Source organism: Lagenorhynchus albirostris, chromosome X, assembly GCF_949774975.1.
Source record: "Lagenorhynchus albirostris chromosome X, mLagAlb1.1, whole genome shotgun sequence".
Classification (NCBI taxonomy): Eukaryota; Metazoa; Chordata; class Mammalia; order Artiodactyla; family Delphinidae; genus Lagenorhynchus; species Lagenorhynchus albirostris.
In genome coordinates this window covers 103,116,061-103,143,393 of record NC_083116.1, presented here as the reverse complement: position 1 = coordinate 103,143,393, position 27,333 = coordinate 103,116,061, and the positions used below count along the sequence as shown (strand labels likewise).

Genomic DNA, 27,333 nt, shown 5'->3' with positions numbered 1-27,333 from the left:
TTAAAACTTTGTTATGAGGGTAGATCTTATGTTAAATGTTCTTATAATAAAATAAAAGAGAAGGTAGGAATCTTTTAGAAGTCATGGTCAAATTTATGTTACTGTAATTGTATATGGTGAAAGTATACATTGAATATGTATATCCTTTTTGCATGTCAGTCATATTTAATACAAAATAAAAATTATAAAAATCTGAACAATGGGAAGTAAGACAACACACTGTCTTGAAAGCCACAGTAATGAAAGGAGCACTGGCACATCTTCCTCATTTACCTGAAAATGATGGGTGACCCAGATTTTCTCGCACAAAAGAAATCTATGTGTATAATTTAAACCATTTTAACTGTGTAACAGACTTCCCCTGGTCACTTCTAAAGTTATATTAAGATGTATGTTCTCATTAAGAACAAAACATTCTGACTCTGAGACGTCTAAAAATTTTGCCTTTTCTAAGTTGTCTGAGGGGAGAACTCCTGTATTATAATCTAAACAAGTAAAATGTGCACTGACTCTAGTCTTTCACTTTAAAACTTTTTTCCTTAAAAACTGGTTGCTTATATTTTATATTGCATCCCAGTAAAGAAAAAAAGGTATTTTTTTTTTACTGATATTGATTTGTTTTACAGATTATTGGACCCACAGACTGTAGTTAGAGACAGCCCCTTTGGCAAGGTTCCCAGTTCATCTGCAAATACTCTCAAATGTTATATTTATATATAACATTGAGAAAAATGAGAAAACAAACAATTCTTGGACTGATACAGTTACAAAGCCAAGAGGAAAGAGCAACTGTTTTCAAGTAAAAATCCTAAATTTAACATCTGACCTCACAAGTAAGTAGTTTGGGAAAGTCACCTAGAGAGGTGTTTTTTGAGCTATAGGTCAAGACACAAGTAGACCGTGAATTCCATTTACATGTCATGCCAGCTGTTCATTTAACAAATCAAACAAGATGGAATAAAAATTATTAGAGTGTGGCTACATATGGTAAGGATACATTACCTTTTTTAATGAAACTTTTTCCAGATCTGTGTGTGTGTGTGAGTGTGTGTGTGTGTGTGTGTGTGTGTGTGTGCATATGTGTGTGTGAGAGAGAGAGAGAGAGATGTATACTGGATCATAAAGGGCTCTCATGTTTTCTCTTAAATTGGGTGGTAGACAGCAAATAGAAAACAGATGAAGGCCCCCAGTTTGGAGAAACAATAGATTATTTAATAATGTGAACTCTGGAGTCCTGATAGCCTTATAAAGAATCCTAATTTTGTCAACTTCACAGATTACTTAACTGTTTTCTGCTTTTTCTCATATGCGAAAAGGAGATACTCATACTACCCATCTCAAAACGTCGCTTTAACAATTAAATGAGATAACCCAAGTAAATAAATTATAACAGTGCCTGGCACTTGATATGTGCTAGTTATTAGCATTACATTTTATCCTGTGATCCTTGAGTTTGTTTAGATTTTAGGCTCAACGTTGAGCCTAAATGTGATTTTTTTTTTAATAATGTGATTTTTTTTTCTTTGTTTTTAATTCAAATTCTGTGGAAAGCACTGTGTTTTAAAAAATGTACATATGAACTTTATCTAAAATTCCTAGTTATAGGACTTTGCTAACAGGCACATTTTTCGTGAAACAAACAACTTTGGGCAGCAAGCCCTCATTGTCCATTTTTCGAATACGAATTCCTCTGTTCTTGAAATGTCACTGACTTCCCTATTCAGCTCTGCCCTGCTTCTATGTCTTTCGCCTTATTCATTAGAAACAAGATGGGCGTTTTGGGCATTGGGAGGCAAGAAGTTCATGTCTTGTGATTTTTTCATATAATACTCAAAATCTTTGGTGGGGACTAGCCTTTTTACTGCCACTGATAAAGGCTATGACCCTATACCCTGAAGCAAGCCAAGTGAAATAAGATCTATGTATAAAGACTCAAGACAGTAGGTACAACAGGAGCATTGGCTGTGTTAGGTAAAAGCTTAGACTTCATAAATCATCCTGCCCTTGACAACTATTAGGTACCATATAATAAACTCTTGAAAGAGCTTCAGCACCCCCAGAATAATGTTTTAAAATTTAAACATAATTACTCCCAAATCTACACAGTTTTGAATGTAATTTAACTCTGGTCTTTGATTTGGTAAATTGCTAATTATGGCTATCTTTGTTAGATTTAAATTGAATTAGATTAAACTGTGACCCAGTGATTTTCTGGCTTCTTATGTGATCAATGCAAACAGTTATATTTAATGGTGGTAAAGCTGAGATTAAAATGTTAAATGTAAGAGTCAATTGCAAGGTCATTATTTTTTTCAAAGTAATGAAAAACATAGTATTTTATCCACTGTAAAATTACAGGCTAATGACTTAGTCCTACCGAGTGGCTCTCAAACCTTGTTCAATGTACCCACACTGATTTAAGAAATGGTAAAGTGTCATTTCAAAGATTAAATAATGATGAGGAGTGTAAATCACATTTTAAGTGGTACCACCAAATGTAAGTTTTTAAAGCTCTCAGTAGAATTTTTTGGATAAAAAGATGAGGAAAATTATTCAATCAAAGCAGAAGGCAATTATTTATAATATTAAAAAAAGAAGTATTTGTGAATCTTACTTTTAAAAAGTAATCCAACAAATATTTTAATATCTTGTGAAAGTTTTAATATTTTTTTCCAAGGCACTGAAACCCAAGCAGGACCCTGTGGTGCCCTCCCTGGTACAAATCCTTTCTGTATCTTCCGTTTCTTGTTTGTAGGAAATAGGCTTCATTCAGCCTCCTTGGCCTTCCCTGAGTTCCAAAAGGCAGATTCAAATAGTTGCTAATCAGGGAAGGAAGGGGATGCAGAAACTAGGGTGGAGCAGTCAAGAAATAATGCAGCCTTGGGGCAAAGTTCTCATTTATCCTCAAGGAATATACATAACAATATCTTCGATTTCCTCTGCAGGCCCCCACCCAGGTAGAGGATGGTAACTTCAGGCTGAGCACAAGACTCCTGGAGCACCGCCCTGTTACCTCACCACCAACCAATCAGAAGAAAGCCACAGACCCTGCAGCCCTCACCCCAAGTTTTGCCTTTAAAACTTCTCCCCCAAAACCATCAGGGAATTCGGGGTTTTTGAGTACGAGCCACCTGTTGTCCTTGCTTGGTCCTGCAATAAACCTTTTTCTGATCCAAACTCTGACATTTTGGTTTGTTTGGCCTCACTGTGCACTAGGCACAGGAACTTTGTTCGGTAATAGCATCAAATTCCATTTTTTAATGTAACATGAACAAGAATATTAAAATAGATTAGACTGCTCAGCCAACTTACTTACTGAATGCTTATTGATCAAATAAAGAGGTGAAAAATTACCTAATGAGTCTAACTAGTAGGAACAAATAGTCTTTGTAAAAGTTTTTCTTAAATTTACCTGATTTGGACCAACCATGTTCAGATTTTAATTACTTTAATGTTATCTAAACTACCTACTTTACAACAACACTGTCAGTTTTTCTTAGAAATGGTTACATATGACAACAGAGTGCTAGAATTGAGAGAACTCCTGAAAAAATGTGTAGGGGAACAAATGTGCCACCACAAAATGTCTCTTTGGCATGTAGATTATTTGAAGCTGAAAACAATCAAGGCCCAAAAGACTCAGGAAGAATCTTTGACCTTTCCTGTAACTGCCTAAAAGAATGAAGATCGATTCCAGAAAGGGAGCCACCACTATAGATAACTATAGTATAATTTGAACTAAGTGTGGCAGATGGGGAGGTATCTGGTACAGTCTGTTAAAAGTCCTCTCTGTGTCCCATTGTTTCTGTGTGGTCCAGCAAACATTTGTTTACCAAATATTTGCTCTTTCTCATATTTGCTCAATTCCTGTGAATTGCCTTCATACCCTTTGAAGTCCCAAACCACTACTCCCTTCTTCCCTCTGACAGCATATAACCCTCAACTGCCTAACTTGTCATTGGGTCTAATTTTTCTAGTAAAGCCCTGTTCATATGTAATTAAATTTGATTTTCTCCTGTCAATCTGCCTCATGTCAATTTAATTCTTAGGCCAGCCAGAAGAACCTAGATGGGTAGAGGAAAGTTGTTTTCCTCCCCCACGAATGTTACATAACTTTTCCAAATAAATATTATAAATATTTTATTCTAAAATAGTTAATTACCTTATGAATTATTTTCAATGAAATATTTTGATATTTAAAAGAAAGCAAATTTAAGCTCTTTCTTTTTTTTGGATTACTGAAGTCTAACTGAAAAATGAAATTATAAGGTATTTAAAGCATACACAGTGATGATTTGATATACATATATGTACACTGTGTTTTCTCTTTTTAAAAAAGTAAGTCTATTGAGGGGAAAAAAGCACCAATATTTAAAGAATTCACATTTAATGAGGAAATGGGAATTCTTCATTTACTATTTGTGATGAGTAGTCAGGGAATCATCCTAAAATTATAATTGTCATTACTGATTTAATTATATGGAGCAGAAACATGAAATTTTAAGAACTAAAATATAGTTTAAAATTGTTACTTCTTAATTTGTGCTTTCCCTTTTTCTATTGTATATGGTTTGATGACAATTAAATTAAAATATTCCTTGTTATAAATATTATAAATATCTTATTTAATTATTTGGAGCTTTCAATACCATAAGATTACTACACTAGTTATATGTGTATATTTTTAGATTTCCTAGTCTAGGTGGAAAACTTCAGCCTTTTACCTAATCTAGTTAAATAGTTTAACTATATTAAATCATTTAACACACACACAAATATATATATGTATATATATATAAAATCTCCTTATCATTTTATTTATTTCCTATGTATTTTTGTTAATTTATTGAGATGCTTAGAAAAATTAAAATGCTTTTTTATAACACTTTTAAAACAATAATCATTGATTTCTCATATTATTTAGCTCTAAATTTGCCATATTTCCAAGAAACTGTATATAACATGTTCTTCAGTAATTAGTGAGTAGATTTTTTTGTATGCATTACTTTATCCTAACATCTATATTTCTTGAGTACCTTCTATTTGTTTGGCCCACACAGTGAGTAACATAAAACAGTGGGCAGAGCTCCAACTCACACTGTACTAAATGGGCCAATAATGGAAGCTGTAGATACTTTTCCAATAACTGCTCTACATGGGCTCATAGTTTGAAGAGTGAACTTCAAAAACAGAAATAGCTAGAAATTCAGCCTTCTTATACTATTCAAAGGATTTATCAATGCAGTTCTATATAACATAAATATTTATCTCTGTTAAAAACATACTCACTTCAAGGGAAATCTAGGTGGTGATAATAGTGGGGAGAATTTGGGGGAAATCTGTATTTTTAAAAGCTTTCTGTTGATTTGGCCAGCAATGCATATACCTATATGATTATGAGTGTTTATCCACTGATGACCACAGTAGAAAAATAAAATATTGACTCATATGAGGAAATGTCTTCTCACTTAAATAACCTTGTTCCTGGTCTATGCATTTGATTTGAGAACAGATCCACTGCTACATGTTCAAAGTTTCAAGTCCACATGTGTTGAATAGGGGGGAAAAAAGTGAGTTTTTCTTTTCCTATTCCCTCTTGTAACTTCACTGAAAGGTAACTTGCATTCTTTTTTTCCATTTCATTTCTTGGGCTGGTCCTACATAATGTTAAAACAATTTGGAAATATGGATCATGTAACAAATTCAGTATCAGTTTATAAGCTAAATTACTAAGATCGGTAATATATTTTGTGCTTTCAAGTTTGTTTTATTCTTTTTACTTACTGCCCTGGGGTACTGAAGGCAGTTTTAGTAAAGAAAAAATTTCATAGTTTTCCTTCAATTCATAATTCTTAAAAAAACATACTTGAGCCAATACAGCTCATTATATACATTTTGAACTTGGCTTTGAAAACAGTTCATCCTACTTTATACTATGTAATTGTTATCAACTATATTCAATTATTTCAAATAAATTAAGATTTTAGACAATACCCTGGTAATATTACACTTAGGTTGCCTAACCACTAGTTCTTGAAGATTTCTCTTTAGCTACATTTTCTAGCTTCCTTTGCAGTTAGGTTGAATCATATAACTGGGTTTTGGCTCATGGGATGTTGGTGAAAGTAACAAAGTCCCTTTCTGATCCAGTCAAGATATTTTAATATTCTTATATAACTTTGCTGTCTAATATGGTAGCCACTAGCTATGTATGGCCATTGAGCACTTCAAATATGGCTATTCCAAGTTGAGATGTGCTGTCAGTGTAAAATATATAACAGATTTTAAAGAGGTAGTACAAAAAATATTCTGAAATATCTCTGTAATAATATATTGATTACATGTTGAAGAGATAATATTTGGGATATATTGGATTAACTAAAATATTATTATTAAAACAATTTTACGTGTTCCTTTTTACTTTATGAATTTGGCTACAAGAAAATTTTAAATTACATAAGTGGTTTACATTATATTTCTATTGGACAGTGTGGTCAAACTTCTCAGGGTTCTGTATCTTTCTACTTTCTACCACCATTCACTCCTTCACTCATTAATCATGCAGGAATATTTATTATGAATCTACTGTGTGCCTGATATTCTTCTAATAATTCCCTACTGATAAGATAGAGGATGGAGGAAAAGGAGAGCAGAATATGGCACCCCAAAATATGCCTCCTTGGCATAAGGATTATTTTGAGCTGAAGGCAATCAAGACCCTGAAGACTCAGGAAAAGCTTTTTATCATCCTCTTTAACAGCCTGAAAGAATTTAGATAGGGAGCCTGTACCAGGAAGACAGCTATTACCAGAGATAACTTTTTCATCTGAGAGATTTACCAGCATGGCACTGGCAAACATTAGTTTATTCAACATTTCCTCTTCTCACCTTCCTATGAATTGTCCTCCTCCCCTTTGAAGCTCCAGACTGCTCTCCCATTCTTTAGCTCAGTATGGTATATAAACCCCAGCTGCCTGCCTTTGAGCCTCTTATCTTTGTGGGGTTCATGTATGTATGTACGAACAAAATTAACTTTTTTGCCTATTAATCTCTTTTTATTACAGGAGGGTCTCAGCCAAGAACCTAGAAGGGTAAAGGGAAAATTATTTTTCCTCCCCGACAGTGTCACATCACTCCATGATACAAATAAGGCGGGGGGGGGGGGATGCACTACCTGATCTAGAAACTGAATTATATGACAAGATTTTTTGTGCTCAGAATGGAATCCCTGCCAGGACAAGCAGGAAGATTGATTATAATGTGACTTTCTGAATGGTGCTTAAAGAACCACAGATGCTGGGTTGTCTATTAGACAACCCAGACAACCACAGATGTCTATTAGGAAAAATGAGCACACAGAGTTGTGAAATGTTAAAAGACTCCTGTGTCTCATTCCTTGGACTTCAAGGGCTATGGCATTTTGGCAATGCCAGTGAATTGCTCAGGGGTTCCGTGACAGTGATGATGGGTGTGAAACAGGGACTCTCAGGGTTAGGAGAAATTTAAGTGTGACTATGTGGACATATTGCTGGAAAATATATGCTTTTTTCAGCCTTTTATAAATAATGAAAACTACTTAGAAACCATCCTCCATTTCCTATTATTATTCAAGGGGCTTAGACATACAGAGTTCTCAGGCTATTTTTTTCTTTTGTAGAGAAAATGTAGAAGGCTTCCTTGCAATTTCCTTCCGTTGTATATTACTGTCAGAGACTTTCTTGTGTTCAACCAATTCTTTCCTATATAATAGTAATTCTGCATGCATGTAAAACCTAATAAAAATCTGGCTCATTAAAAATGGAATTAAAACAAAATCAAAGGGTTCAAATTATGAATATGAGTAAGGTACCACTTATTTTCTACTTTGACTAAACAACTCCAATTCTTCTGACGTTTCTCATAGGACTTTTTTGCCTGATATTTTAATCACTGTTCTCCTTCCTATCTTACCTCATCTAAAAGAGTTTCCTCAATATCTCTTTAGTTCTCTTTAAAACTTTTATTATTCATATATTTTTAAAAACAGGGGTATCAATGTTATATTTTACTACAAATAAAATTTATTGTAAAAAAATTGTGAAAAAAAGTAGCATTCCTTTTTTTGCCCCCCCCCCCACCAATCTTTCTAATTCATTTTTTAACAAAATAATATTGCCTACTCATTCATGTTTTGGTTCTCTTCACACCCAAGAAGTAAAATGCTTTGCAAATTGCAGCGTTGATTCTAGCACCTAGACATGTACATCTTGTTGGAAACCCAGGGCAGTCCGTCCCAAAATATACCTTAATGTCATATTGATTATTTTGAATTAAAGTTACTTAAGAAACAGGCGATGCAGGAAGGACACTTGACCCTCCTCTCTGTCTCCTGAAAGCAGGAAATAAATCTCTGTTATGAAAGGTGCCCTCCTTGTACTGGGAGATAGAAGGACACCCTTATTACCAGAGACAAGGAGCATGTACAAACCAATCTTATTACTTTTTTACTAATTTACTACCCAAGTCCAAACTTTACTTAAATTCCTTACTAATTAAGCACCCAACCCTAAGTTTCTATGTCCTATCAATTCCTTTCAAATTTATTATTTCTTAATCAAAAAAGTATAAAAGCTGCCCGCTTTGACCACTTGTTAGGTCCCATTTTTATGAGACCTCTATGTGAATGAATTAAATTTGTTTATTTTTCTCCTGTTTATCTGTCTTGTGTCAATTTTATTATTAGTCCAGCTACAAGAACTCAAAAGGGGTAGAGAGGGAAAATTTCCCCTTCTCAACAATCTCAAATCCATTGTTTTTTTTTTTTCTATTCAGAAGGTAAAAGTGTAGTAAGCAAATTACCAAGTCCAACATAGATAGACCATAATATCTGTGATTTTTTTCTCGAAAACATATGGGAAAAAAATTGTCATAGACCTCTGCCACCAGGAATACTGAAAATGAACAAGATAAGGAAAATGACTTCCTCATCAAGCAAAGACAACAAACAGCAAATGCTGTTATCCATGAAGAACAAAATCTTTGTGATTTTACATATTTTAATGGAAGAAAGTTAGGACTTGTCTAGTATGTTGGTAATATTTGTTTTATAACTTGAGACTGCTGATTCGCTAACCTACAACTAAGATGAAATAGAAAATACACTAAAATAAATATTCATATAATGTCATTGTTTAGGATCTTCGACTATTAGGCAATATACTTAATGATATCTAAATTGTTGTTTTTAATCCAAACTAGTGGTTGACTGAGTTAGATAACAGGTTTGATCCTCAGGGATATATTGAAATGCCTTATATATAGGATCTGAATAAATTCCCTATGTCTACTACCAATATACACTACTTAAACAGCTCATTGAGAATATTATTAGAAGCAATCTTCATTTGAACTTCTTCTTTCAGAATATATGTGCATAGTATATAGTGAGGCATACCTAAACATCAAGAGAATATTGCTGACATTCCAAAATTGTATTTAATTCTTCAAGTCAGTTATGATAATAAAATCAGTAATACAAAACATTCTGCTTTGTCTTCATTCTCTTTTTTTTGCTCAATGAAATATTTATTATCTACCATGTGCAAGGCAAATATTCACAGGAGTGACTCTGTGAAATGGTTCCATCATTCTACATAAACTCTATAGCAGGTTAAAGAGTAAAAGGCAATTTTTAAAAGAGACTTTAGGGAATTAGCCCTTTTTATATCACAGCTATGATGAAACTCAGCAGTTCAGAATACTGGAGGTGGACAAATAAAAGCTGAAAATTTAAAAATAGGAGAATTTGTAACCAAAACAACTCAGGAAAATTAAATATGTGCTTTTAGGGAAAGGTCTAGAAAATGCAAGCAATATTATTAATGAAATAAAAATATATTTGCCTTCATTCTTAAAAGATAGAAACAAAATCAATTTTACTTGAAAACTGGCATATTACAATCAAACATTTTCATCCTTTGTGGTGACAAACAATGGTCCAGATTCCTGGAGAGACCATTAGAGAAAACCTAAGCCAACATTCATTTTTGCTAAATACATATATTTCTCCTTCAATATCAGAAAAAATATATCAGTATGATTGTGTAAATATATTTTAAAAAAATTATCAGAAGGCTGCTTATAAAACAAGAGGAAAATAACTTTTAAAAAGGTATAAATCTATAACCATTGATACCAATCAGGACCCTGTGGGGTTCCTGGGCACAAAAGCTTTCTGTGTCCCCCATTCCTTGATTACTGGAAATAGGTTTCATTCAGCCTCCATGACCCTCCCTGAGTTCCAACAAATAGATGCTAATTAGGGAAGGGAAGGGAGCAGAGACAAGGGAGGAACAGTCAAAATAAACAATAGTGCAGCCTTGGGGCAGGGTCCTGGTCGGGTTTCCCCCCTCCCCCTGACAAGGGATATACATAACAATATCTTTGAGCTATTTTGCAGATACTTCTCCCCAACAGCTGGGAGAAGTTAAAGGTATGGTGCCCACAATCACGTATTTTTCTATATAAACTTTAGGATCAGCTTATCTAAGTCCAGAAGAAAATATTACTTATATAGGAATGTCATTTAATTTATTCATTAACTTAAAAACAATAGATACTTTTATGATGTTAAGTCATGCTTTTACGAACAAAGTAGGTCTTTCCCTTTGATTTTCTTTTGTGTCTTCCAGGAGAGTTTTAAATATAGATTTTGAAAATTTCTTATTAAATTTGTTTCTTGTCTCTAGCGTTGTAAATGGGTATGTCTGATCCATAAAATCTTCCAGCTCGTTACCATGAAGTCTACTGATTTTGCATGTAAATTTTATATTCTGCTAACTTACTGAATTATTTTACTGTTTGTATTGGTGTTTGGGTTTGTTAATGTTATTGTTTCTTTGTGGCTTTTTGGGTAAACAGTCATATCTGCAAATTGGGACACTGCTACCTCTTCTTTCAACTGATTTGCCTTGAATTGGTTTATTTCATCTGGTTGTGATGGCTAATACTCCCAACACAATGTTAAGCAGTAGTGAAGATAGCTGAACATTACTGTAACTTTGTCTTTGGTCAGAATTCATAGAATGTGTCCTCATTAAGTAATATGCTGACAATTGGACTAAACTGTATATACATAGTATAACATGCTAGCAAGAGTATCCAATGATTCCTTTTTATACTCAGTATTTTTATCAGGAAAGGGTATTTTACTTTATCAAATATCAGTATCTCACACTTAAGTGTAAACAAAAAGTTAAGATCACTAGATAATTTGAAGAATGACTTTGAAAGTAAAAGAGTTCCTCAAAATAAAACAAACAAGAAATGAACAAGAAAGCAGGACCATAGAAGATATGAACAATACAAGAAGCAGAAGAGTATTGTGGGAGAATTATATTGAAAATCTAGAGAAAGTAAAAGAGAAGTGACTCCATTTTCTGAAACAAGATCACGAGGATACAGAAAAGTAAGCAAAAAAGGAAGAATAGAATAAAATATTTTATGACATAATATGTCAAAAAAATTACCTCCCTTGAGCCTTTTCTCAGGAAGCTACCAGAGGTTATGCTCTGCTAAAAACCAGAGAGTACACCAAGAAAGATGACGAACAGGATCTATGGCACTAGGTGTCAAACACAGAATACTAGAGAGAGGTCTTTGGAGAGTAGCTGCACATCAGGGTCAAGAACAAGCATTCTAAAAGGTGTCATGTATAACAGTAGGCTTGAGTTCTCATCTTAACTTTAACTCCTTGGGCCTCTGACAATGATAATCACACCTTGTTCTGATGCTCTCTGCTCTTCTCTGTCTCTTTTTCTTTGACTTACACTGTAAATATATTTGTTACCCAGTACTTCATTCATGGCCACATGCTTTACCTGAGGTGCCTCATCTATTTCTCTAGTCACCAATCCCAACGAAGTTTAAGCTGTGTTTTCACATCTCTTGTTAAATTCTTTCAATTCCCATACCCCATTAAGCAAAACATGTAACCAAAATCCATCAGCTCTCATACCCCACTTAGCAAAATAAAAGCCTGTCAGACAAATGCCAGCCTCAAGCATTCTTCTCAGAGGGATTCAATTCTTCTTGCCCTCACAAGAATATAAACGATATTATATACCACTTATTGAAAGTTTACCAGATGCCAGGTATAATTCCATGTGCTCTGCATGCAGAACTTCTTTTACTCTTTTAAATAAATATTTGATGGGGAAGTTGAGGCTTAGAAAGGTTTAATAATTTACTCAAGTTTACACACACTAAGTGGTGAACTGGGAGTTAAAACTCAGGCTTCTGAATCTAGTACTTGTCCTCATACAGATTTCCTGAATGCCTCATAACCGCATTAAACCAAATATTTCAATATCTAAAACCAAAGTGATCAACAACCCTCCAAAGTGGCTCTCTTCTCCTTTTTCTCTCAGTTCCTCTCCCAATTTGCGGTATCTATATCTGCCTAGTGTCCCGAAAAAATACCTTGCACCCATCAGATTAATTCCTTGCTCCCCTTTTCCAATTACTAACTAAACCTTCTTGTTTCCATCTATCCAACCAGGTCATCCCCATTTATATCATCCAGGCATCATATCAGGATTTTGCCATGGCTTGGTGGGAAAGTTCAGGAAGTGCTTGGAAATGTGGATTTTAAACTCAATGTTACAAATGCATAGTTGGAAGTTTGCATACTCAAAAATCATTTTCTCAGTGCTTCCAAAGTGTCAAGCCCAATTTTAGGTCCTGGGTAGAGGTGATGTTTGAGGACATGAAAGAAGATGAAAGAGAAAGTGTTGACAGAAGAAAGGACTGAGATAATGGATGGTATGACCAACATTGTTTTCGAATCCTTTCTCCCTTCCTTCCTAATCGCCATTCATTCCATCCATTCAACAAATATGTATTGAGTATCAGTGTACATCAGGGTGTATGCTCTAGGCTGAGTATATAGTGATGACTGAGTCAAGGTTCAGACCCTAAAGGAGTTCAGTTAATAGATGGATGCAAAATATATGTAAATAATAATTATAATGCAGTCAGTAATGGTTTAACATAGTAAATGCTATGAAGAAAGAAACCAGAGGTAAATCAAAGCTGTCTCCACTGATGTATCGTCATCCACACTAGGTCACAGGAGAGGCAAAGATCAAGTTAACTCCAATGCAATTGCACTGGATTACATATACAAAGTACCACTATCATTGTGTGTATGAATGTATCTTCTCTCATTTTTTTTGGAAAATTGAGATAACTTCCTACCTTCCTCCTTCCTTTCTCTTTCTCTTCCTTCCCTTTCCTTTCTCCCTCCCTCCCTTCCTTCTTTCCTCCCTTCCTTCCTTCCAACCTTGACGTAACTTTCAGGAGCTGAAAATACTCTTTCCATGAAAACATACTAAAACTAAAATTCTTTTTCATGATTTCTCATGGGAAATTTACCTGTATTTTCCCACCAAACCCTCTCCTTCAATAGTCTTTTTTATCCTAGTAAACAGCCATCCGATCCTTCCTTATGTTCAGGCTAAAATTGTTTTTCTCTACTCTCTCAATCTTCATATCTAGTCCATCAGCAAATCCTGTTATCTGTACTTTCAAAATGTATCCAAACTATGGTCATTTCTCCCCAGGTCCATGGCTACCAACCAAGTCCTAGCTCCACACACACACCCAACCTGGATTATTACACTAGCCTCTAGTTCACCTCTCACTTCTACCTATACATCCTACAGTATAACTTACATTGCTTCTAGCCACTGCTTAAAATTCTCAGCCTCCTAATCTACCATAATGTAGAAGCCAATGCCTTCACAATGGTCAATTAGGTCCTACCTGATTTGTCCCCCTAATACCACTTCAGCTCACAGCACTCTCCCCTAGTCACTCTACTCCAGCCACCCTGCTGCCCCTCGAACACACACACTTTCCCTCCCTCCTCAGGACTTTTATACATGTTCTTCCTTCTGCCTGGAACTTTCTTCTCCATGACATCTGAATGATGCATTCTCTCCCTTCCTTCCAGTTTCTTATATGTCTCTTCAGAGAGGTCTTCCCAGGATCCACTATAGAAAATAGCAACCCACCCTATTCTTAGCCTTTCCTCATCCTGCTTTATTTTTCCTTTTAGTACCAATCACCATCCAAAATTCTATATTCCAGGTATATAGAGAGAAAAGAAGTTGACAAATAAATACAGAGAATGTCAAATAGTTTGCTAAATGTTTCCTTGTTTAGTTTAGCTCATCTGGTTCATAGAGCCCTATAATTAAAGGGACTTTTCTCTTTAATGCTGTGTTCAAAAACCTAGAGCACCTGACATGTCATAGGTGCTCAATAAATAATAAGTTAATGAATGTAGACTTTATGTGTATTTCTATAAAAATGTTTTCTTAAATATAAATTATTATTTATGAAGGATACAAGCTTAATGCAGAGGCATAATATTCAAAATATTTATTCTCTGACTGACATAATAGTTGCAGATAATTTTAATAGCAGGACCAGTTCTTACAAAAAGTACCATCCATTGACCACGTATTTTGAAAAGACTGGTTTTCTAGGTGCCAGGTGAGCTAAATCAAAGAAGAAAACTTTTAGCAAATTCATCCATAACTCTCATTTGTTCTCATTAAATGACAACTAATATTAAACCATGGGGTGGTTTCACTCACATTTCTAATTAACGGGTCTGCTTGTCTCCATCCATTAGCTGGCCACAATTCTGGACAAGGCTGAAAGTGATTGCTTATTTACTGATCACCTATTGTCTACTTTTACTGTTACTTCTCTTTGTACATAGAATTGAGATAGTGAAATTAGGGCTTAAATTAGAATAAGATTAGGCAAAGGACTTTTTAAAACCATACTCTGCCTTTTATTGTGCATGAACTTTACAAATCTGCCTCTAGCTGCATTACAAGAGAGATTTCTACAGCTGAACTTGTATCAATAAATTACTGTTAGATTTGGTCTTAACTCTTTGTGTTCTGGTTACCATGATCATAATTGGATAGAAAATTCTAGGAGGCCAAAGGAACCCAGGTAAAGTCCAAAACATCACCCCTTAATGGAGCACAGAAAAAGAGCCTCAGAATACCACTAAAATAAAATTCTTTGTAGAAGCAAAGTAATGAACAAAAGAGAGATCGTAGGACACTGTATATCCATTGGAAACTTTATATTAGTAAGAAAAACATATTGTTGCCCATGAAATAATTGCAGTGAAAGAAAATGAGGAGATACAGTTGACAGCATGCCTGGATAGGCTATTTTTTTCCAGAACATTGAGCTCAATTATATTAATTGCTTTCCTTATCACCTACCTGCTTATAGAACATAGTTTTAAAAAAATATTCTTTCTATCTATCTACCTGTCTCAGATATCTGTGCCAATCAGATATATATTTTTGAGACTTGTAACATAAAAAGAGTATTATAAGACTAAATACAGGATATATATATATATATATATATATATATATATATATATATATACACACACACACAATATATATAAAATATCTGATTGGTAGGTTTTGAGTCTTTTAACACCAGCCCAATTCTATTATTGAATAAAGATCCCTCAAGATAGACCACAACTTAGATCAAGTATAGTGATTCTCAACTGGAGAAGGAGAAAGATCATTCCCCCTTGAGGATTCATCAAAATCCTAGATGAGGTTTCCTTAAACATTCCCTACTACAGACCATATTAAATTACTGATATTCTAGAGCGGTTGTTCCCAGAGTCGTGGTCCCTGTACCAGTAGCATTAGCACGTCTCTTTAGTGTCATGTTCAAAAACCTAGAGCACCTGATATATAATATATTTCAATAAACAATAAGTTGGTGAATATAGACTATGTGTGTGTAGTGTAAGCACCTGAAAATTAGTTTTTTTGATCATAATGTAAGTGCCTGACATTAAGCTTTTAATTGCCAAGGGATCCACTTCAAAGACATCATCTGGAATAAGCACGTTACCAGCTACATAACTAGATAAAGAGCCAGGCTGCCTCATCCATGCAAGTTCCACCTTTTAGAAAGCCCTGGTTGAGTTAGATAACTGACAGTTTGATTGACAGGATGCTTTTCTCTTCCAGTGCTTTAATTCCTGCTCTTATGTTTTAAATTCACCAATAAAGAGTGAACCCACAAAACCCTAGGTATCCCACCCTCGACCCTAATAAAGGCAGAACCCCAGGTTCTCCCTCTCTCTACCTGTGATGTCACTACGTGGTCCCAGGCATGCCTTGTAACCTCCAGGACTTCTGAACAATAAACCTTGTTTTTTTTCAAAGTTCCCTGATGGTTGTGATGCTGAGATGCCTCTTGAAATCATAATAAAGAATCACAAGAGCCAGTCCAGCCACAATATTGACTCTACTCAAGGATTGTCTGTGGAGGCTCCCACAGGTGCTAAGGGACCAGGTGAGGGTCCCCAGCATTCCCAGACAATAGCATCATTATTGATAGGTTGAGACTGACCTGAAACAGGGTATTGCTGTCAAAGCATGTTTCCTTCAATACAAATGATTGTTTATAAAGGATAGGAACTTAATACACAGATGTAATTTTAAAAATATCTATTCACTGTCTGACATAATCACTGTAGGTAATTTTAATAACAGGAACATGTTCTAACTGAGAACTTGTTAAAAAAACAAAGTTCTTGGGGCCCCCCCATAGACCTACAGAATCGAAAACTCTGGTGGTGGGTTCTAGTAATCTATGTTTTAACAAGCCCTCTAGGTGATTCCGATGCAGTGCGCTGATGAGTGTGTGTGATATCAAACAACTCTACAAAAAAATGTAACCCACTTACATTTTCATTTTAGATGCAGATGTCTATTCCCTAAGTGTAAAGTCTAGGCTTCAGATTCAATTTTGCAGGAAGGATTGGTGGTGGGAGGGCAGTCTAATTGCTCTGTCACTGCCTACTGCTTTAAAACTACACATTTTTCAACCAGAAGTTGAATATTAACATGATTAAACCGATACTCATTCTTAGCCCAACTGGCCCCAGCAACAATACAATTATTCAGGAATGGCATCGTGTTCTCTCTCACAGCCTGCATTCTCCACTCACACAATCTCCTTGGTCACTTGTCACCTGACAGGCCAAACTTCTTGAAGCATTCCATACTTCCACATGCAATTTTTGTTGCCTTCACCTTTCTTTAAATTGTCTTTGTGTGGACAACCTCAGATTAAATGTCACCTCTTTTCAAAAAGCTGTCCTTCTCTCCAAGCAATCAGTCATTCTTCCTTCTATGTTCCCATGGCACTTCTATTATATTAAGGGCCAAATTTTATTTTAATTATTTGTTTTTATCATTGTTTCTTCCTTCAGATGATAATCTCCTAGAGAAGAAAAATCATGTTTATTGTGCCTTTTTCAGGGTACAGTACTATGCCTGCCACAGAGTTGGCACTCAATAGATATCCGTTGAATGTTGAAAGGTTATTTTAGCAACCATAATGCTCCAGTGGGACAGTACTAGAGTGCCAGCTGTTCTTCCCAAAATGAAAATAAATCACTAAAGTCAATATATGTTGTTTTGCTAGAAAGTTATATAGGGCCCTAAGACAGAATAAATCACATAACTAATGCATCTGCCTATTAGCTACAGAGAATTGTTTTTTGCTAGCAACAATCATGCTAATTGGTAAATATTTACATTTGCCAGCTGCACGTGCTTGCCACTGAGATCACTCCACATTACACAGGTACTGCAATTAACAATTCCATTTCTCTCATATTTCAGAACATAGAGCAAAACATGTATACCTTCTAAAACTAGCTAGAATTATTAAGAGCTCAGTAACAGTGGCTTGATAAAGAACAGCATATTTGTAAGAAAGATCTGCAATATAAACAATAAATTGTCTTTCATTGAAAACAGTGAGACCTATCACAATCCAATTTTCCTTTCACTAACTGAATGATATCCTTTGTTACTTGGATACTTCGCAAAGATTAGATTCAGGAAAACATTCAAGGGAATGGTCCTCAGTGGATTAGGCCATTAGCATAATTATCTCAATTGCAAACACAAACACATCATTCTAGAAGTCATCTTAACATCTAGTATAGATGTCAGGGAGCCCACATGCCCATAAAGCAATATTTTGTATTTCTCATCAAAGTATTTTAAATGAATATTTAAATTGTCTCTTACACAGAATAATTTGCTTATGACTAGTGGAAATAAAATTAATATTAATAAATAACAGTGTTCACAACTTACATGATGATACTGAAAATTAGATTACGTCACTCACCAAAATCTAGAATGTAAAAGTATTAACATTTAATGTGTTAAAAATCGTTCAGAAAGAATTAAAAGTCTTCCTCAACAATGGTTGAGTTTTAGGGTTATTAAACATTCAAAGGTAGGTTAAAGTCTCTGTTGGTATTGCAAACATTAAATATCTTCTGTTCTAAAGTTTTCAATGAACTCAAAATCCTTCTTCACTTCTCATAAAACCTATCAATTGTGTGACGTGTCCCAAGAAAAATGTAGCATTTTGTAGGTGGAGCAGTTGTCACAACAGCAACAGATATGGAAATATCATGGGGTTTAGACTCCAGTTTCCTGGGTTCCAGCTTCATCTCTTCCATTTACCTTGAGCAAGCCACCTAAATTTCATTTAGCTCATCCTGAATACTTATCTTATGAGGTCAGTGCAGCAACTAACCATAAAAGCATAACTCAATATCGTTATTAATGTGAGGATATACAGGAACAAAAAGTTCCTAATCTTCACTGTTTCCGAAATGAGGATTTCTGTAGTTTCCTGTACCAATGTTCATCTCTCCAAAACAACTGTAGCAAATAATTCAAGTGTTACCAAAGCATTATATGGGTTTATTATCATGATCCAGAGACCTAGCTCACTGCCTTTCATCCTCCTAGTGACCTAATTCTTTCTGATACCAAATAGTAGGGAGAAACAGGAAGCCAGGGACATAGCCGTCTGGGTCTGTTTATATCTATGGTGAACCTTCCATGACACAACAGCTCTGCTCTATTACTGATAGTCAGGCACCTTGTATGGTTGGTTATATATAAATTTGTTAGTTACATATACATTTAGAACTGACACAGGGGAAAGGTACATACATATTGTTACCTCTTGCACTGAAACAATGTTTTGCTACTATGTTCCAGTATCTTCCATTTATATAATGAAACTGTTCATTTAACTTTAAACATATGACATGCTTTCTCTGTATGCCTGCGTGTTTGTGTGCATGTGCGTGTGCGTGTGTGTGTGTGTATTGAGAGCATGGATTGGCATAGAGTGTGGCAAGATAACGAAATATAAATACATGTTCTCCTAAGTCTCTATGGTACAGAGCTGTGTAAAGAAGCCTTGTTTACTGACTCACAATTTTAGTGTTAATCTGTATTATACTGTGCTCATTATGCTGGCTAGAACATAAATTATGGTGAATTCTTGGGAAAAGTATGTTACTTCAGCAGTTAATTCCGTCTCATGTTATTGTTATTGTGAGAGGGTGTGCCCAGTCTTTTAGGTATCGGCATATACTGGGTTGGCCAATAAGTTCATTCAGTTAATGAATACGTCATTCAATAAAGTTCTTGGTGAAAATGAAAAATGTCTTTTATTTTTACTTAAAACCCAACGAACTTTCTGGCCAACCCAATAGATTGCTGCAACGAAGACATAACATGTGTATCAGTGAAGACATTAACATATCATGAGCCCTTGAAAAGTTCACAGACAAAACCAATTACACATTTCTACTTCATCTAAGTCAAATATAAAGTTGTCTACCACTTTTGGAAGAATTAGAGAAAGGGAAGTTAGAGGATGGAAATAAAGTTAATCACTAAATCCAGAGTAGGATCAAAACCATCACTCACTGGGAGACAGTTTAAATCTTTCAATTGATCTAGTAGTAAATATTTTTTCCCACAAATTGCTTTTTCTCTAACACAAACATCAAGCAAGTTTTATGACAAAACTATTGTTGGTCATGATTTCAAAAGTGTACTTTCCTTAAATGCTTCTTTGAATGAACCTGTGTGAATGAGCAAGATTTTTATAATGTGAATTATATTTGTGGTACAGTAAACACTAAACTTTTTTTAGGATTATAAAATAGCTATAAATTACAACAAGAGAATGAATATTTACCTTGAATTAATCTTACCTAGCAATGGCTTTGTGTTTATGTGGAGATAAATATAGATTGCTTATCTTTATAGAATAGATGTGATAAATCACATTCTAGTAAAATTTTTGGAATCGAAGGTTAATAGAAGACTTATTTTGAAAAACAGATACGGCCTATTTTAAAATGGTACTGGGAAAGTGAAAAATCAGTTGGATTTACCACAAAGATACATTAAGCTTCAAATGACACAAAGTGATATGGCTATATTTAATCATATTTTCTCCTTAAATTATCCCTTATGTAGCTTTACAAAATAACAAGAAACTAACTTTGCTGTATCCCTGTACTTTATAAATATTATACAAAAGTGTGTGTGTATATATGCCTCACTGATAAACCTTTTTACCTCATCATATTCATTTTTATTGTTGTGGTATGTGTTTCTCTTTGTCCAATTTACCACAGAGACAGATGATAATTTTTCATTGCCTTTTCTCTCTTTTTAAAGCCACCCTCAACATCCTCTTTTTCATTCAGAACTTTCCACTTTTCTTAAATTTAGCATATATTTAATTATCTGTACTACTGAACCAAAATGTATGTATTATACAATATTTATTTAGTGCACTAGTAATGATCAATGGGGTTATAAAGAAAACACACATTCCTGACTTCAATGGGTTCCCATTTTCTCAGCCTGGAGTGTCTTGCTCTTTGATGCTCCTTTCTTTAGGGTCTCTCAATCAGTAGAACTCTCCTCATAAAGGTTTCTAGATTCACTCTAACTCAGAGTACTGCTTTCTCTGACCACCCACAGACTACTTAGTGCTACTCCATTTAGCAATTATTCAACATCTCCCAAATATGCACATTGCATGAGATCAGAAGATTCAGCTTAAACTAATTTGGTGCCTCCTACAGGCCTTGACTACTGCTCAATTCCATGTAGTGATGAAATAAATACATGTCAAATGACATATCTCACAGTTATGTTTATCTTTTGATATCACCAAGTGGCTTAAACTGAATCAATCAGCTTTCTCTGCTCATTATCTTCGAAAGCATCTAGATAAAATTTAGTCATGTACCTGAAGTCTTGACAAGAAAAAATTTAGGTAACATGGAAAATATATTTTTCAGGTCTCTAAATGAAAAATCAACACATATACACACATATAAATTTTATCTCTAAATATTTTCCCTCTGTCTTTATAAATATTTCTTTATATTCCTGATACCTCGGGTGTGCCTAAATATGCAACTTCGGTATTTGAAAGAATGGTGACTCTCTTGATCCAACTGTAATAGGTTTAGGGAGAACACTTAAAAATAAATGAAATAAGTGGGAGTTGAACTGCGGCGGCGGTGGGGGAAAGTTGGGGAAAAAACAGTAAATGCACTCATGCATATGATTATTCCACAGCTTTTAAAATAGGGGTGATCATTAGGGTAAGGAAAAATTGCTCTAAGACAGTGCCCACAATGTATTCATAGAAGATAGGGTATCAAACTACTGTTTGTATATTAGCACATAAATTGTGGTAAACAACACTTGGAAATGTCCATGTATAGAGGGTGATGATCAATTTAGATCTGTGGGAATGAGAATTCACAAGTGTTTATCATGTTTACACATCTTACTAAAATAACTCATTGGTTTAATTCAAAGACAGTATTATGTTAAATTATTATTATGAAAAACTCTCTTTACAATTCTGATTTGTTGGTAGATTTCTTTGAAAGCTTTTATCTATGGTCTGCTACAAAGTTCTGAAATTAAGAAAATTTTAATGAGGCTACTAGATATAGCAGTTAAACCATATACACACAACCAATAAATCTTCTGAGAATTATGAATTCCTATCCTAAATATTTCCGAGTTTGTTTTTCATTTATTCTTCTTCATTTGTGTTGTTATAATTTATTCTTTTTTATTAATTCTGCCCCACTTAGTTAAAAAAAGTTGAGATTTTAAAAACATGTGTTTCATTCCTATGTTTGCTTAAAGTTCTATAATAGCAATTTATTAATTAACTCAGTAAGTAAATATAAATGAAATTTGATTAGTTAAAATTCAGTAACTTTACTTCTTGCCAATACACTAAAGAGCACCTGGCAATATTCTGCTATCAAATACCACAAAGAATAGATGACACTCTAAAACCTTTTGTAGTAGTAAAGGGAACACTTCTTAGACTGCATCTCCCAGTGGACTGTTTTGGATCCATTACCAAGATTATTACATAGTGAGACAGACCCATGGAGAGAGTAATTTATATATATATATATATATATATATATATATATATATATATATATACACATACATACATACATATATTAAGAGTGTCAGGCACTGCACTACAAATTTTCACATATAGTGCCTCTTTTAATCATCACAATAACTTGCAAAATAACCATTATCACCATTTTGCCTCTCTTAAAGCCTTGCATATAGGGTCCATATTTTATTAGCTTTATAGTCCCACTCTCTGGATTTGATTTATTATACAGGTGCACGCGCGCGCGCACACACACACACACACACACACACACACACACACACAAATACACAACAGAAGGATGAGGAAACTGACTTACAAAGCATTTGACTGATTTACCCAAATCCAAAATTATTAAATATAAATTAAGTCTCTCTAACCTTGAAATCCACATAAACCTCCTTAATATTGCACTCTTAAGGTAAGAATATTTCACTGTGTTCATATAAAAATTATCTAGAATTGTGTTATTGATCATGAATTAGTTGCATTTGCAAAATAAATAAATATTGAGTGTGGACTGATGCTTACAGAAAAAGAGAACCAACTTATAATCTTAAATTACTTCACACATGCTCTAAGTGATAGAGGCCAAATAGCCTATCAGATTTTCTTGAACTTTGTATACATCAAGAACGACCAAGAGAATAATCATTTTCAGAACAATAAAAATTCCTCATATCTTCTTCTAGTGCATGACATATACTAGCTACTTGATGGAAGACTGCTGTTAAAAATCCTCTGATGACTGATGTTGTTAAAGAAACTCACATTATCAAGAAGAACCAAAGATACATTTTATCAAATTAAATAATTTCTTTTTACCATGTATTCTGCTGCTTCTTCCTTAATTAAAAGTCAACATAATATTCCCAGATTTGCACAGCTAAAGTAAAAAGACTATGAGAAAAAACAATATGGACATTTAAATTGCACAGATACATAGCTCATTTTGAAAATTCAGCATCACACATTAACAGAGGAGCAATAAAATGTCCTTACCTTAGAAAATTGTGCATTTATCCATTTTGTGAATGTTTTCTTTTGAACATCTTCTCTTTCATCTACAATGTAAAAAATATATATAATATATAAAGAGCTAAGAAGCAACTCTGGATATCACTTATATTTTACAACCAAAATAACTTTCAGTTATTATGCATTTGTCTGTTATTTCTTCTGAAAAACTATTCCTGAGCCTTTCCTCCTGCCCCTCTCCCCAGTCCATGAGGAAATTATTTTTCCCTCCTTTGTAATACCTACATACTCTAACACAGGCTGCTAACATAGCCTCTTCCCATTACAGGAGAGGTTTCCTGATGATCAGGAGCATGGCTTAGTTATCTCTGTACCCCAAAAGAGCTTCGCAGAATTCATGCTTCTAAAAATTATCTCTTTTTTCCAAAGCTGGAAGTTAGTATTGAGCCAAATGGACAGGAAAATCATCAATCTTGATTTATTAAAATGCTTCTTTGATGCTGAAGCCTATCTTTAAATTACGGCAAATGCAACCATATTGGTCAATGTTGAATAAACGAGTGCATGTGAGAGAGATTTAAAATTGAGAGATTTCATATTTTATTTACATGGGTCAAAAGAACCCTTATTGAAATGCCCTCATAAAATAACCTCATTTGCTCTCATATTACTTTTCAGTAGTAAATCTCCAATGCTTCTGAAAACAGAAGATATACAGTAAACAATCACTTTCCTATGACAAATGTATATATGCATTAAGATATCTGTTTATCTTTAAAGCATATTATTAATCCATAAGTAGATACTCTTAAGCAATATAAGAGATAATAGTGGAAAAATAATAAACCTAACACTGTTTTCTTAGATGAGAAAATGTCATTTAGCATCACAAAATACTTCTTTCTTATTTGTGTTACTCCCACAAGCTACTATGTATGGTCAAATATCAACATTATCCATACAGTATAGGATACAGGATAGCTATAACATAGAAGTCTTTCCTTTGTTGACAAGTGTGAATAAATAAAAATAGATACTACTAGTTTTCAAACCTAATCTAGACTCTTTTGAATATTAGTTCCATAAATTCAATACTATCCTTCGTATAAAGATAATAAAAAATAAACAGAAGTTCAGATGATCAAGATTTAACCATTTTCACTAACTTGCTCTATAGGAAGACTGGTCTGTACATCTATTTCTCAATGACATACACATATATTCCTAAAAGTTAATAACCTTATTTGCAATTCCACTTATTTTTTCTTACATGTGCATACATATCCTATCTGTCAGGCATGGGAGAGTAAACGAGTTATCTGAAAGCATTCATTCAGAGGTTTCTAAAACATACCCAATCATCTTCACCAAAAGCTGAATAGGAGGACATTTTGAAGAGATTTGTTCCAGATGCTTTTAAATGAAAAGTGGGTAGTAAAGCAATTATTTTTATTGTTTTTGATTATATGTACAAAGAACAAGTTTTAGATAGGCCTTGAAGGCAGAAGGGAAACCTTAACATTATGTGCAAAATATTATGTATCTGCTGTGTAAATGGCACTAGATGTGAGCTTCATCATATAAACGCCTTCACTAAACGTCCTCTCATACCTCTTTTGCTTTCAATGCAAGAAAAATGTGCCTTCAATGAATTACCTGCTAATGTTTTATTTTAGTATAGAAATATTTATTTTCTTTAACATGACAAATATTAATATTTTTATTATAATTATAAGATATAACATTTATTATTACCTTATTCACAAAGCTGTTTTACATATATCATCTCAATCAATCCATATGTAATTTACCATTTTATACCTGAAGAAAATACAGGCTCAGAGGGAATAAAGCTGATAAGTGACAGAGATGACCTTGCTATAGATTATTTGAATCAAAGTCCACGGCTTTTCACAGTGACCAGTTTACATTATAACTGCATAGATAATATGGAATGCTAGAAGGTGATCAGAGTCACAAAAGGTAAACATACTACCACAAATACAAAATAACCATGAATTTAGAGCCTCTATTTTGAACAACCCAGGGGGTTCCATTACACTATAACCTATGTGAATGACATCCTGGAATTTTATAGTGCAAAACCTGCATGTCTGCATGGATTTATCCAGAAGTGAAAACTGAACCTTCTTTATGATGCCGGATGATTTGTTAGTTAATATTTTATATAATAATGCTCCTATATTTGCTAATATTTGGTGTTTTGCTTTTTGTCATATATTAATATGATGAAATTTTTTTTTTTTTTTGCGGTACGCGGGCCTCTCACTGTTGCAGCCTCTCCCGCTGCGGAGCACAGGCTCCAGACGGGCAGGCTCAGCGGCCATGGCTCACGGGCCCAGCCGCTCTGCGGCATGTGGGATCTTCCCGGACCGGGGCACGAACCCGTGTCCCCTGCATTGGCAGGCGGACTCCCAACCACTGTGCCACCAGGGAAGCCCCGAAAATATTTTAACATACAAAAAATCACCAAAAGTTTTGTGTCTGTACATTACAATCCCCCAAAACATGTATTTTACTTAGCCACAGTAATATTCTTTTTTTCACTTATTTTATCATAAATATCACATGCGCTGCCCTTTCATTTTGTTTGGTATTAGAGATTCCATCATAATGAACATCTTTACGCATTCTTTTTCAGCTTCTGCTATATAATAGCCTTAGAAGAAATTACTGGGTCAACGTTATGGAAACTTTTATGGCTTTTACTAAATATTGTCGTATTGCTTTCCCAATGGTCATACCAATTTTTAGTGGTACCAGAAACAATGAGGTTATGCTGTTGAGAAGAAGTTTTTTGCTTGTATTTTTAGACAAATGCTGTTTTATTAGATACAAGGAGAGAGCTGATGCTTGTTTCAATTTGAATCTGTTTGATTACTAATGAAATAGAACACAATTTATAATTTATTTATTCTGTATGTTTCTACTTTTGTCAAAATACAAAAGTAGAAACATACTTTTTACGTTTAAAAAAACATAAAAAGTTTATATCTTCTGCTCATGTATCTTGAACACTTGATAAATTAATTGGAATGAGGTCATAAATTAGTAGTTTTTAAACATTTCAAGACATGGACTCCATCTGATAAAAATAATGATCATTTTCTACAGAAATAAATGCCTATACAGACATATTTACATACACTTTTATGGGGTTCACTGATATCCCTGCAAAAGATTCCTATTACCATGAAATCCAAGTTAAGAATCACTATTGTAAATTAAGCTACTTACTCATAGTCAATGAATGAATATATGTTCCCAAGTGGTCCTATTTTTTTTTCAATTTTTGTTTCATTTATACTATGCTAAAAGTTTATACTTTTATATATTTGAATCTATTTCTACTGTAATTTCTCAAATGACTTAAAATTTGATCATTTAAACATGATCAGCTATATATCCATAGTTAATCTAAAATTGATACACATAAACCTATAAATATATAAATTGTTATCAAGCTTATAGAGACTATTTCAATACTTTAATAAAATATATGTTGCTGTCGACACACAGTCTATAGTAAGAGATATTAATGTGAAATCATCAACAAAGAGAATGAGAAAAGAATAAAGTGAAATCTGTTTTATTAGGAAGTGATTATCTATGAACTCCTGTTTAATCATTTAAAGAAGCACATATTCTATTTCATTTCCTCGAGGGTTTGTTTATGATTGATTTTCTTTTACTAATAAAAATATGCCTGAGTATAACAATGTGAGAAGCAAGGAAGAAAAATCTCTCTTAGATAAATTTACTTGAAAACCGTTCCCTGGAGATATCAAAGAGTGAAGAACTACTACTTCATAACTTGCAAAAAGTGAGGAACATTTTATTTTATTCTCTCTGTGGGGAAAGCCGTATAAAATTCCCTTTCTGCCATACATAAAAACTATATTTCATCTCAGAATCAATTAACCCTTTCTAATA

General features: G+C 34.0%; 1 protein-coding gene across 1 annotated transcript in view; it reads right to left on the bottom strand.

Moving 5' to 3' along the window:
* Positions 1-27,333, bottom strand: part of DMD (dystrophin) — a 2,123,521-nt gene that overhangs the window by 1,926,551 nt on the left and 169,637 nt on the right. Inside the window, exon 2 of the mRNA XM_060138437.1 lies at positions 23,404-23,465. Coding sequence (XP_059994420.1) covers positions 23,404-23,465 — 62 coding nt within the window. The remainder of the gene's footprint in view (positions 1-23,403; positions 23,466-27,333) is intronic.